The following is a 13,260-nucleotide window of genomic DNA, read 5'->3' on the forward strand; positions in this document are numbered from 1 at the left end:
GAATGAAATGATCTAAATATGAGCTAGAACTGATAAGTTTAGGAAGAAAGTCCAAAGAAGCATTTTTAATATTTCATCCCCAGCAAGGAACTATTAATAGCATTATAGAGACATAGAAAAAGAAATTGCTGCAATTGCCCTAGCTGGTTTGGCTCAGTGGATAGAGCATCAGCCTATGGACCGAAGGGTCCCGGGTTTGATTCTGGTCAAGGGCACCTACCTTGATTACAGACTCCTCCCTGGCCTGGACCCTGGTTGGGGCTCCTGCATGAGGCAACCAATCAATGTGCTTCTCACACATCAATGTTTCTCTGTCTTTCCCCCTCTCTTCCACACTCCCTAAAAAAATCAGTGGAAAAATATTGTTGGGAATTCCTGACTTATTGCTAGATCAGTAGTAAATCAGACTAGTTCTCAAACCTAGGATTTCTTCCCTCATTTTTTAGCTTGCAAATTCAATGGTCACTCTGATGGTTATGGTGTTTGGCCTCTTGCCAGTGGTTACTAATCACTCCACTCCATCCGTCCCTCTCTTCTAACTCTTGAGGGACACCCTTTCCCTAGTTTTCCTTTTGCTTTTCATTCCCTGTCTACGTCCTTCATGAGCTCTTCTTAGATGCTACTGGTACCCAGGATTCTGCTTCACTCTACATAACCTTTAGGAGTGCTCCCATCACAACCACTTATAGCCATCACCTGTGTGTGGAATAATCCTAAATTAATGTATCTGATCTTGTCACTCAGAAACTCATTTCTTCAACTTCCTGTTGGATATTTCCCCCTGGGTGTTCATAGATTTCTCCAACTCAACATGCTCCAACTAAAACTGTCATCTTCCCTCCTAAACTAGTGCTTCCTCCTGGGAATTGACCTCAGTTAGTGGCATCACAGGCCATTTAGTTATCCAAGATAGACATGGAAACTCCGCAGTCCTACTAGAATGCTTTCTCTCATCTACCCCTCACATCAATGTAGAGCCTGCCAATTCTACCTCCTAAGCATGCCTCAAATATTTTATGTGCGTTCTGTCGCTGTTCCTTTTAGGTCTGCTTCCTCTTTACCTGAACAACAGTCTTCTTTTTTTTAAAAAAAAAAAATATTGATTTTTTACAGAGAGGAAGGGAGAGGGATAGAGAGTTAGAAACAACGATGAGAGAGAAACATCGATCAGCTGCTTCCTGCACACCTCCTACTGGGGATGTACCCGCAACCAAGGTACATGCCCTTGACAGGAATCGAACCTGGGACCCTTCAGTCCGCAGGCCGATGCTCTATCCACTGAGCCAAACCAGTCAGGGCAACAATAGTCTTCTTGATGGTCACTCTCTAGTCCTGTCTCCTCATATCCACTTCTCACAGCTGCCAAAGTGAGGTCTCTAAACTCCTAATCTGACCGTGTCATTCTTCTGCTTTCAACTTTTAGCAGCTCCCCATTGACTACAGGATAAACCTACAAGTTCTTCCTGTGGCGTATAGGCTCTCCATGACCTGATCCTCACCTATCACTTTAGCCTAATTTTTCACCAGAATATGCCCTCCATTTCCACCTCTAACAACATATAAGCTCACAAGTCATGTTGATAATATGTCCCCTTAATGTGATGTGATAAAAATGACATGTTACCTCTGTTATCTTCCTCCCCCAAACCACCGCCTTTGTGGAATCATGAGAACAACATCTGACTAATTCCAACAGAGGGGCATTCTATCCTATACCTAATCAGTACTCCTCAAAATTGCCAAGTTCATCACAAACAAGGGAAGTCTGAGAAACTGTCACTGCCAAGAGCAGTTGAAGGAGACATGACAACTAAATAACTAAGGGAAATGTATCCTCGATGGAATTCTGGAGCAGAAAAGAGTCATTTGGTAAAAAGTAAAAAATTCTGAATAAACTATGGACTTCAGTTATTGTATCAATATTGGCTCATTAATTGTAACATATGCCCCATAACAATGTTTTATGCTAATAATAGGGAAAACTGTCCAGGGGCTCGGGGGAATAACATGGGAACTCCGTATTATTTGCACAATCTTTCTGTAAATCTAAAACTTAAAAAACTTATTAATAATAAAGGAATGTTAAAAAGGCAATGATTAAAAAACTAAGGCTAAAATAACCATAACATTTTATAATTAAATAATCCTTTGTTGCAAAAATTATTTTTCTGATATAGAGTCTGCGTAGGAAAAACTAATTGTCCAAATTCCTATAAACTGTAAAAAACAAAACACCTCACTGATTAGGAGGAAATTTACTGGAATGAGGCCACAGGTTTGGAACAATAATTTCCTCTAATTGGATTTGTCAAAGTGTTCCTGCAGGGATTGATTTAATTCAATTCAATACACATTTATTGAACACCTGCTATATGAAAGGCCCTTGGTAAATATAAAAGCTGAAGAAAACACGGTTTCTGAAACTAAAGAGGTTAGCATCCAGAAGAGCAGGAACACATAACGCAAATATTCAAATAAAAGGCAGGATGTGCGTGAGAATGAAATCAAAGAGAGAGGTCATTTCAACCCTGGCAGCACGCAAGGCATTTGTAAGGACCAAGGAAGTTAGTTTGGCTGGAGCATATGCTGGGGCAATCATGGCCCCAGGGACAGAAAGGGTTGAGGGCAGTAGGGATACAGCATGACTGAAGCCCAGCTACCACACACTAACAGGACAGAGCCTGAACAATGGATGGAAAGGCAGAGGGGACTGCAGGCCCAGGTGGGCGATGGGGTGAGGACCGTGGCTCTGTGGCTTTCATTGTCCAGAATGCATTTTGTGACGCTGTACAAACTTCAGTGACTATGGAAGCAGCAGATGTCCCTACTGAGCCAGCCCCTGCCTCACATGTACTGTTCTGACACAGAGGGATGCTTCTCTGATCTGCTTGATATGATGCAAGTCAATCCACAGGCCTTTCCTTCCACCCTCCTATTCTATAAAGCTTTTACCATAAAAATAGCACATGCTCATCATAAATGTGGGGATCTGCATAAAATAAAAAGCCCTTAGAGTTGTATAATCCAGAGGGGATCACTGTTATAGTTTTGCTCTATTTCCCTCCATTCATTTTTCTGTGCTTGAGTCACTGGGAAATAGTGCAATCCATTAGTTAGGGAAGATAATCTTAGTTATATGCACTCTTATAGGTTATACTTTGTGCTATAAATATGAAACCAGCACTGCACACAGAAAAGAGTGTTTGGTTTTTAAGCCTCCTGCACGTCAGGATCTGCAGTTGCTTGTCTGAATGGCTGTGCTACATTTCTGAGAAGCTATTTTGTATCCGCTTCATGGTAGTGACCTATGTTGCAATATATTTTATTTCTGCTCTAAAAATATATAGCACAAAAGGTAAAGGTTTACCTTAACAATAGAAAATGAAAGTGATAAGAATGCATATAAGAAGCACTCAAACTCTAAAATACCCTTTTCCTAAAGAAGCAATTGTTTTATAATGGATTTTTTAATATGAGAAGTTTTTAAGGCATGCAACTATCTTGCTGTAGCAGAATAGACTGTATATATTTTATACTCACAAAAATTGCATATATTTACCAAATTGGAATACATACACACATTTGTATCCTGCGTTTTCCTCTGAGCATGTCTCATTTACAATTTAATACTTTAAATATTCTTTAATGGGTGATCATTTCAATCTGTCTAAAATTTACCAATTCTCCAAGAGCCACGGCAGGTTTTGCCTCAAGTCTAACCATTCGAGGATAGTCTGTTTATTATTTCTCAGGATAATAGAGCCTCTGGATTGTTTTATTTTTTATTTATTTTAAAAAATATTTTTATTGGTTTCAGAGAGGAAGGGAGAGGGAGAGAGAGATAGAAACATCAATGATGAGAGAGAATCATTGATTGGCTGCCTCCTGCATGCCCCCTACAGGGGATCGAGCCTGCAACCCAGGCATATGCCCTCGACCGGAATCAAACCTGTGACCCTTCAGTCCGCAGGCTGACGCTCTATCCACTGATCTAAGCTGGCTAGGGCATGTTTTAGCAGACTGTATTCTGTTTCCTTTCCAAATCATCTCGCTGAAATGATTTCTCTCACGTCACTCCCAAGCTCAGGACACCTTTGACGGTTCCCCGATAGCTACATGGTCAAGTGCACATTCTTGTTCTGGTCTCACCAGTCCAGACTTCCCTCCTCATATACCCCACATTCCCATTAAACTCAACCTTCTGGGTCTTTAATTCAGCTGCCTTCCCCCAATTCTAACATTACCCCTGTTCTTTTCTATCTCGATGACAGCGATATGTGTACACGTCTTTCCTCTGGACTAGGCTGTAAACCCTTTGAAGCCTGGACTTGCAATTTCAGTTTAACAAAAGTAAATGTAAACCAAAGTCACTGAAGACCAACTTCATTCCAGATGCCATGCGAGGTGTTAAGAGTAGAGAGAGGAATAAGGCACAGTCTTCATCCTCAGGGACCTCACAGGGACCCAACATGCACTAAACATCCCAATTCGAAGCACTACATGAAACTACAGGAATATACTCGAGGGACAGTGGCAGCACAGAGGGGGCTGGGCTTCACTTGGGTAGGCCGGGCTATGTCTAGGTGATTTCTAAAGGACTGAAGGGTGCCAGATGGCAGAGTGGAAGTGTAGCATGGTCCATACGGGCAATTTTAGAAACGCGGGTGTTTCTGTAGCCGCGGAAGGGATGGACTAAGAGCCTTGCAAAATAGGACAGGGGGCTGAAAAGCCAAATGCAAGTTAACATCCCTTCCAAAGCTGACTTTGGTTATTCTACCAAATACTGATTTCACCCTGAAATTTTCCATGTGTAATTTTGTCTCTTTCTAACTAGAATCTAAACTTTTGGAAGGCAGAATTCAAAATTCAAGAATATGCACTTCCTGAATGTCCTCAAAGCCCTCAGTATGGTCTAATACACCGTGAAAGTCTCACCAACCTTTCAGATTCATTACCTGCCCTCATCCTGAGAGTTGTACACTCAGTGCTTAAACGGAATTCGAAACATCTGCGAGAAGAACTAACCAGTGCTGAGTCGAGACAGAAACTGAGAAGACCAGCATATTTTTGCAGAAATGTTCTGGATTAGTGATTTTGCCTCTTACGACAATTTTATTTGCTGTTAAAGAAAACACTTTAATGAAATTTGTTTCAAAATGTCATCTTTTTGCATATTTATAGTTGTTAATAACTGGGTAATCAACAGTAAAATAACAAGAATGGATTTCTTCCGTGATGGTAATTGGATTTGCCTCTCAGAATTGCTTGTATGTGATGATCATTAATCAGTGGAAGACATTCCCTGTGGACTGGCCAGCCCTGTGTCTCCAATCCCTGCTGGAGAGGACAGTAATTTATAGCCTGAAATGGTATCTTCTCTATAGGGAGTGAGTGTGGTGTGATGACTAATCCTAGTAGCTGAGCCAAAGAAATGGAGGTGAATGAGGAGTGAAGTTGGAAAGTCAGCATCACTCTATCAAAGTTACAGCAAACAAGAGCAACAGCTTCTATGTTTCTTTGGGGAGGAAATGAGAGATGCATGTGAGTGGGACTGTATGAATATGTTTGTTTGAAGCAAATAGGGAAGAAGAAGGATTCTGTCATAATATCTGTCCCATAAGGAAAAGCCTCCACTTCACTGAAAAAGAGAAAAGAGGAAAGGGTATACATGCTAAGGGAATTATAGGCAGGTATAAATATAAATACAAATATCCAAAAAGAAGACTGCAAAAGAGGCTGACAGAACATATGTGGTGAAGTCACAGGTCACAGAAAAAAGGACCACAGAAATGAGAGAATGAAGACGATGATGAAACAGAGAATCTTGATGGACAGATTTAAGTCAGACAGAATCTGATTCCTGATTCTTTTTGGGGATGCTGCCCCACACTGCCACATGCATTCCTTCTTATTTAGTGGTGATGGAATAGGTCTCAAGTTGTTCATTTTAACCCTGAAATGTCATTGCCCATAATTTCACTCTTCCAGTTCCAGGGGGAAAGGTACGTGTCAACAGTCTGCCTGGCAATATCATTTGCCCTGGAAAGGACAAGAACCAAGAAAGCATCACCAAAGAGACAGCCCAGCAACAGTACCTGGAACATGCCGTCCCAGGAACACCATGTATTCTATGTGACTGTGTCCATGAAGAGAGACAGTCATAGAACTATGCTCAAATGAAAAGATGAATCCCCAAAGCTGATTGATTCTGCCAGAGACTCATAAAAACTCTTACATTTAATTCATATTTCTCATCCTTTCATTTTGGAGACGTAGCCCTCCCTGGCCCACATGTAAAAAGCTGTCCTCTTACATCAGTCTGGGTATGTCGCTGACAGCCACCGTTCCGTCATGGGTCTCGCTCTCCCCATCTTCCTCCTCTTCATCACTACTTTCCGACTCCTCACTGGAGGAGGAGTAATCAGTCACTTTCTTCAGCGGGCGGTTGGTTTCTTCAATCCGGAGTTCTCGTAATTCTTTGGCTAACGCCGTCAGATCCTACAAGAGAAAAGTTTGTTCAGCATATATGAATTTTAGATACGACCAAAGTGACATTTCTCAATAAGTCAGTGATCCAGCATAAGCAACAAGAAAAAAAGCTCTTGATAGAATTGTTACAAACATAGTTACTGCATGGAACTAGGAAAACGATGTTTGTAGCATGTAGAAACTAGAAAAGATGAAATAAATTTAAACTTTGTTCAAAACCAATTGCTAGACTGAGATTTTTCAAGTCTGAATACAATGGTGTATATATGTGTATATGTGTTGTGTGTGTACACATATATACAAACACTGGGTACTTGTTTTATTTTGGGAAGGTGAAGTTGTTCACCCTCAGGTTAATGGGAAAATGCATGGGATTAGAAATTGTTCCCCAGTGTGATGGCCTTCCCCCTCTTATGATGGCTACTGTACCAAAATCTAGCATCAGTCACAGAACAGAGCAATTCCCAAGATTCCAGCTACAACAATGACTCATCTGGTGTGTCATCATTCCCTGGAGAGCGGAGGCACACATCAAGTAATGGCCCAACCAACCCAAAGCCCAGTGCCACTGACATTTATAGCCACAGAGCCGAATTAATCAAGAAGAACGACAACAAAAAAAGGAGTTCTCTTCCAGGATTATAGGTGTTTCATTATCTTTTGGTTTAAGTTGCAGTCACCTGGCAGAAACCCTGGCAAGGACTACTGAAATGAATGTGCAAACACCAAAAGGAAGAGATCATTTTTTCAGTTTTCCATGAGTATGATGAAACCTCTAGCCTGATGGATGTGATGATGTGGTATTTAATCACCAGGCATATTGCAGGCAGTGTGCTGAATATCTGACCACCTTTCTATTTTACATGCTTTCCGAGCAATGCAGAGGGAAGCAGTTCTGCAGAAGCATGGCCGCTCTAATTTGCATGGGTTAAACTGCCCATGGCATACAGCATGCAAATGAGGAAAAAGCAATTTGACATCAGTCTTACCATTTCTCCCTATATTAGTGACCCATGTGGGAATCAGAACATTCAGTGAGAGACAGGGCATTAGGGAGAGAGAAACTCATTGAAAGATACTAAATCCCAGTTTTCTTTTGGCCATATTCTCTCTTTATTTCAATCCAGAAATGTATTTGTCCGATTCACATGATGTAGGATTATGGCAATGTAAATGATCTAAATGACATTTTGATAATCTATTCTAATTGGTTAGAAAAAAATGTGATTAATGCATATAATTAAATTATAATTTATAATATATATATTTTAAAGAAGACAACAGAGTGTCATGTTTCCTTATTGTCGCCTATATGTCAAGCATTGGTTAAGACCAGGAAAGGAAATGCTAGGCATTTTAATTGGTCTAGAATTTAGGAAGTTCAAGGTGCTAAGTGGAGTTGTTTCTTTCTAATTTCATAGAAACCAAAGGGAAAGCAATAATGACTTTTAAATTTGTCCTAAATTTGCTTGAATTGAAGTCCTTGGAAAAGCCTTTGAAAATTCAAATTGTGCTCTCTGAGTTTTTACCCATGTGCACAGATTAGGTGAATACACACATGGCCTCGGTCTCAGTATCTCTGCCCCATTAATGAAAATGAAAATAGAATTGGTACATATTAAAAGGTGTTTGAAGGTAATGTATACCATTAAAGAAGAGGAAAATTATCACATAGAATTTTATGCAAATTTATTTCTGGTTTCTTTGGCATTAGGCCAAAATAGAAAAAACTAATACTCGAATTTCACCTTTTTACTTCTTATTCTTATTTTCTTTTTCTCTCTCTTATTTCCTCTTGAGAATTGTTTATCTTTATCAAAATAAGAACAAAATGAAGGGTATGCTATACTTAAGTGCAGTGGGGAAATATAATTTAGATATTCGTTAAGGCTATGAATGAAAAAGGATATTATTATCCTCCAAGCCACTAAAATAATAGCAAATTGGATACATTTATTTTGTATTTTGTCTTCAGCATGTTAGGATCATGTTAAGTCTCATCAAACAATATAACTGGCATTGAAAATGTTACTGGACATTAAAAATACATTTTATTATGATTTAAAGAGAGAATATGGTTTAAAATAGTTTATTTCTAATGTTAATAATTCTGAGTAAAATATAATAATATTAAGTATGATTTACTTAAATAAATAATAAACTTTTCCCATGGGTTGATTTTTCCCATCTCTGACACTTCAAAACAAGACAAAGGAGATTAAAAAAATATTAGAAGTATTTAGCTGGTCCGAAGTCCATTGATTTAAAGAAACGTTCACTTGTTAAAATGACCTAAACTTCTACAAAGACTGTATTTAGGAACACTTTAAAGTTCTGACCTACTTTATAATTTTGCTTTTAATTAGATATTTTTTTGCTTCTGCATTATTAAAAAGCTATCTTTACTGAAACATTAAAAATAATTGCAAATTCCTTTTATGTTTAATTGGTAACTGCCTGGAGGGTGAGGCATATATGAAAAGCTGTAGGTAACAACAATGAGTAACTCAAAAGTAATAACTCCAGAAAAAAAAATTAATCTTCTATTGCCAGTAGTCTGTGTGTTTAGCTGAAGTTTTGTTTCTTATCCATTCTGGAAGAACTTACAATAGCAAAGTTGTAAGAAACAGACATGATCTAACACTGACACCACTGGGTTCAGAACCATTTCCATACATTTTATTTTCTGACAATACCAATTTTCTCCATATAATGAGTTTTTGTGGTAATTTATTGCTTTGCTGTCTCAAGCCTGGAGCTAAAAAGTATTAAAAAAAAGGGGGGGGGGAGTACTATTTAGCCTGGAAATATCTGAGAATGTGTAACTATAAAAGAAATATGGCAAGACTGTAAGATTTTTTTGATTACAGAGTAAATGTGAGGATAGTTAAGAGGCTCTTTTTAAAATATATTTCATTGATTTTTTTATAGAGAGGAAGGGAGAGGGATAGAGAGTCAGAAACATCAATGAGAGAGAAGCATTGATCAGGTGTCTCCTGCACACCCCCCACTGGGGATGTGCCCGCAACCAAGGTACATGCCCTTGACCGGAATCGAACCTGGGACCCTTCAGTCCGCAGGCCGATGCTCTAGCCACTGAGCAAAAGCAGTCAGGGCCTCTTTTTTTAAAAATATATTTTATTGATTTTTACAGAGAGGAAGGGAGAGGGATAGAGAGTTAGAAATATCAGTGGGAGAGAAACAGCGATCAGCTGCCTCCTGCACACCTCCCACTGGGGATGTGCCCGTAACCAAGGTACATGCCCTTGACCGGAATCGAACCTGGGGCCTTTCAGTCCACAGGCCGACGCTCTATCCATTGAGCCAAACCAGTTAGGGCTAGTTAAGAGGCTCTTACCTAACCGTTTCCTTACTTTTTAGAATCAACTTGATATAATTTATTCCAAAAAGCTTATTTAATCTGATAATTAAACTTTACCTAAAATGAAGCTCTTTTAAGAAATAATATAGTTTATTCAGATTTTAGTTCAATTTTTTGAATGATTAAAATAATAGTTAAAGTTTTAAAGCTGGTCATTTTAAAAAATATTAAATAATTTTTTATTGCTCAAGTTTTGTCCAAACTGGATGTGCTCTGGAATTTCTCAGATTCCTACATTCTAATGAAAAACTAGTGGTAAAGCCGGTGTTTGCTTGCACCATAATCCTCATGCCATATATTTCATTAGGCTAAAGTAAAGCGAATATTTATTTTCAAAGGTTGTGTGAAACAATCAGACTATGCTGCACAGTCTCATATTGCATCAGAGTGTGATGCCAAATTAATGGAAACCCCCCAGGTGATTGATTTCTTTGGGAAAAATCACACCATTAAATTAGCAACAAGTTTTCAAAAGAGCTTTAAGACTTTTCATTTCAAATCTGGGTTATCTAAATGTCAATGCAGTCACTAGAGAGAAGCCATATCAAAATCTAGGTATGGAGACGGGGGGCAGGTTTAATTCAAGGTTTCTTAACTGTGGCACCACTGACATTTGGGGTTGGATTCCCTACTGTGGTTTGTTCTCCTGGGCACTGGGGGATGTTTAGTGGCATCTCTGCTCTGCCCACAGATGCCAATAGCACTTCTCCCATTTCCACGTCGTGACAGCCAAAACTGCCTCCAGACTTTGCCAAAGGTCACTTAAGTAGAGGGACGGAAGGGAGTCACCCCTGATTGGGAACCACTGAGTCAGGCAGAACCAAGTAATCCTGTGTTTTTAGTGGTTCAGATCAGTGATTCTCAGGGGGTAGGTTATCAGAATTACCTAGAGGGATTTTTTTTTTTTAAAAAAACTACACACGGCCTTTGAGTTCTTAGTCAACAGCTCCCAACGCCCACCCAATTGCTTGTGGTAAGTAATTATACCACTGCTGCCCCCTATCCTCTCCGTCCAGTGTGCTAGAACATACCAAAATGAAGCAATTTTTAAAAGCCTACAATATCCTGGGTTAACCAGATAAAAATCCACGAGAAACCTTATGACAGCCACCCCCATGCCCGTTTCTGGACTCATGAGATTTCCCTTGGCTTGTGCACACACACAAGCATTCTGTTGGAGGCCAGAACATCAGAACGTGGTTCTCTTCCTTCAGTTCTTCGAGAGAAAACTAGTGCTAATCCCTGTCCTTCTCACGGTTATGAGGGAAAGGAGCAAGGCGTGGCACAGGGCCATGAAAAACCTTCCCCTTTTCCACTCCATAAGTGCCATCTACACACTGTAGACATGTAGAGCTTCGTTCTTTGATAAGCAATTATCCTTTAACCATGAAAATTACTTTCTAAATCACTCTGAGTGATGAGGCAGTCATAATGCTGAAAAAGTGAGGCTGTTTAGTAAAGAGCAGATGCATAGAAACATGCTTCTCCCACCTGCCAAAATAGCCCATACCTTTGGCCCAAACTTTAAAATGAGGATATCCCCTTGGCTTTACATAGTGTTTCATACTTCATAAAATGCTCTCGCACACAATCATGTGAGCAAGGCAGTGCAGGTATTTTTATCCCCATTTTAAAGATGAGAAAACTGTGGCCCAGAGAGGTTATAAGACTGGCTGGTCCTAGCCAGTTACGTATTGGGAGAGCTAGAATTTGAATACAGCTTGCTGTCTCTAGAGCCGGTGCTTTTTTCATATTATTTCACAAAAATGGTGCTCAGCAGAGCCACAGCCTTAAAGCCACAATGGTAGTCTTCAGATTCCATGCAGTTAGGATTCTTTGCAAGGCTTGTCTCTTAAAAAACAAAAAACATACCAAAAAAAAAAAAAAACCACCAAAAAAAACCCAACAACACAAAAAAACCCAAACCCTCCAGTAGGCTATACTCATGCAGGTCTGACAAACAGCAGTAAGGCGGTCATCCTTCTTAGCAAGCTAAGATCGACAAAGCCATATATTTTTCTAATGGAAAAATGTCTCCATGAATAAGGAAATAAAGTCACTTAACTCGCCAGTATTCATTAACTAAAGATGCTGTTGCTGTTGATGCTGTAGTTAATGTTCCACAAAATTAATCTAACAATACCCAGTAATTCCTTGTTCACAAATCACACGCTATAAATTCTCAGTGCCCTAGAATGATGTCTTTTTTCTTCGTTAGTAAAACCACCGGCCCCTAGCAAGGCTGGCGAGCAAAGACTAAAAGCTCAGGTTTGCTATTCGAAGATACTAGAATAAGAAACTCTGCCAATAGCAAAGCACTGATGCTTATCTTTAGCCAGACTGCAACATCGGAAAAAATGGCATTGTGACTTAGAAGGAAGGTGTCTGCAGCTTCATAGTGGTGTGTGAGGGCCTTAGCTTGGCTTCTGTTGAGGGGCCTTCTCCCAACAGATCACTCCAAATGAGTGAGCTTTCAATCTGTGACCCAGTGGGCCACTTTTTCAGATGTCAGCATCAGAAAATCAGTTTCATATTGATATTTTTGTGAAAGCACGACCAAGGAAATATAATACTAACCTCATCTATAGCTTTCTTATAGCTCTGAGATAAGAGGAACCCAATCCAGAAGAATCCACAGGAAAGGAAAAAGCCAGAAGAAAGGCAGCAGGTTAGACACAAAACGGAAATTGTTAGTACACAACCGATAAATGCAAAAGGGCAAAGAGAACCTCAACCCAGAAGAGTGCTGATTCTCATTATTATTATTCTCACTAAGCTCCCTCACTTTAAAACATAATCAACAGAGTAAACAAAAAAGGCTTCACATTTATTTCATAGAAAAGACTAGAGGCCCGGTGCACGAATTTGTGCACAGTGGGGTCCCTCGGCCCGGCTGGCAATCAGGATGGTGGAAAGTTGGCCAGGGGGAGGGGCCATGGGAGGTTGGCTGTGGGAGTGCACTGACCACCAGGGGGCAACTCCTGCATTGAGCGTCTGACCCCTGATGGTGAGTGTGCGTCATAGCAACCGGTTGTTGGGTTGCTTAGGTTTTTATATATAGAAATGCTCAGAAAATTTAGGTGGAGAGTAACTCATCCCAAATTAATTTCTAACTTTCAAATTCCAGCCTCCGTGCTCTTATTTCTTTCTTTAAGGCCACTTGGGATCTGCTGTGTCACAGCCATGTAGCTAGAATTCACGTTATGAGGTCCCCTGGCAGACCATGCTTATTAGGTTTTGGTCCTGAAAATATAGTCCTAGAGGCATGAAACACAGCAGAAATATTGTAATATTAACTCATATGGAAAATAATATGGAGAAAGGCAAGGTAGATAAGAGAAACCCATAGAAAGTGTCCAAATCTTCTTAACTGCTAGTTTCAACACCTT

At 39.8% G+C, this 13,260-nt stretch overlaps 1 protein-coding gene across 8 annotated transcripts in view; it reads right to left on the reverse strand.

Moving 5' to 3' along the window:
- The window catches only part of TNIK (TRAF2 and NCK interacting kinase), a 346,282-nt gene that overhangs the window by 28,762 nt on the left and 304,260 nt on the right, over positions 1-13,260 (reverse strand). For 4 of the 8 annotated variants that reach the window (XM_006764112.2, XM_006764108.2, XM_006764110.2 and 1 more), the window contains 2 exons: positions 12,449-12,472; positions 6,314-6,498 (listed from right to left, as the gene is read on the reverse strand). In XM_006764112.2, the coding sequence (XP_006764175.1) occupies positions 6,314-6,498; positions 12,449-12,472 (209 nt within the window). The remainder of the gene's footprint in view (positions 1-6,313; positions 6,499-12,448; positions 12,473-13,260) is intronic. The other 4 variants (XM_006764113.2, XM_006764109.2, XM_006764111.2 and 1 more) reach the window with 1 other exon arrangement.

Source organism: Myotis davidii, unplaced genomic scaffold (genome assembly GCF_000327345.1).
Source record: "Myotis davidii unplaced genomic scaffold, ASM32734v1 scaffold115, whole genome shotgun sequence".
Taxonomy (NCBI): domain Eukaryota; kingdom Metazoa; phylum Chordata; class Mammalia; order Chiroptera; family Vespertilionidae; genus Myotis; species Myotis davidii.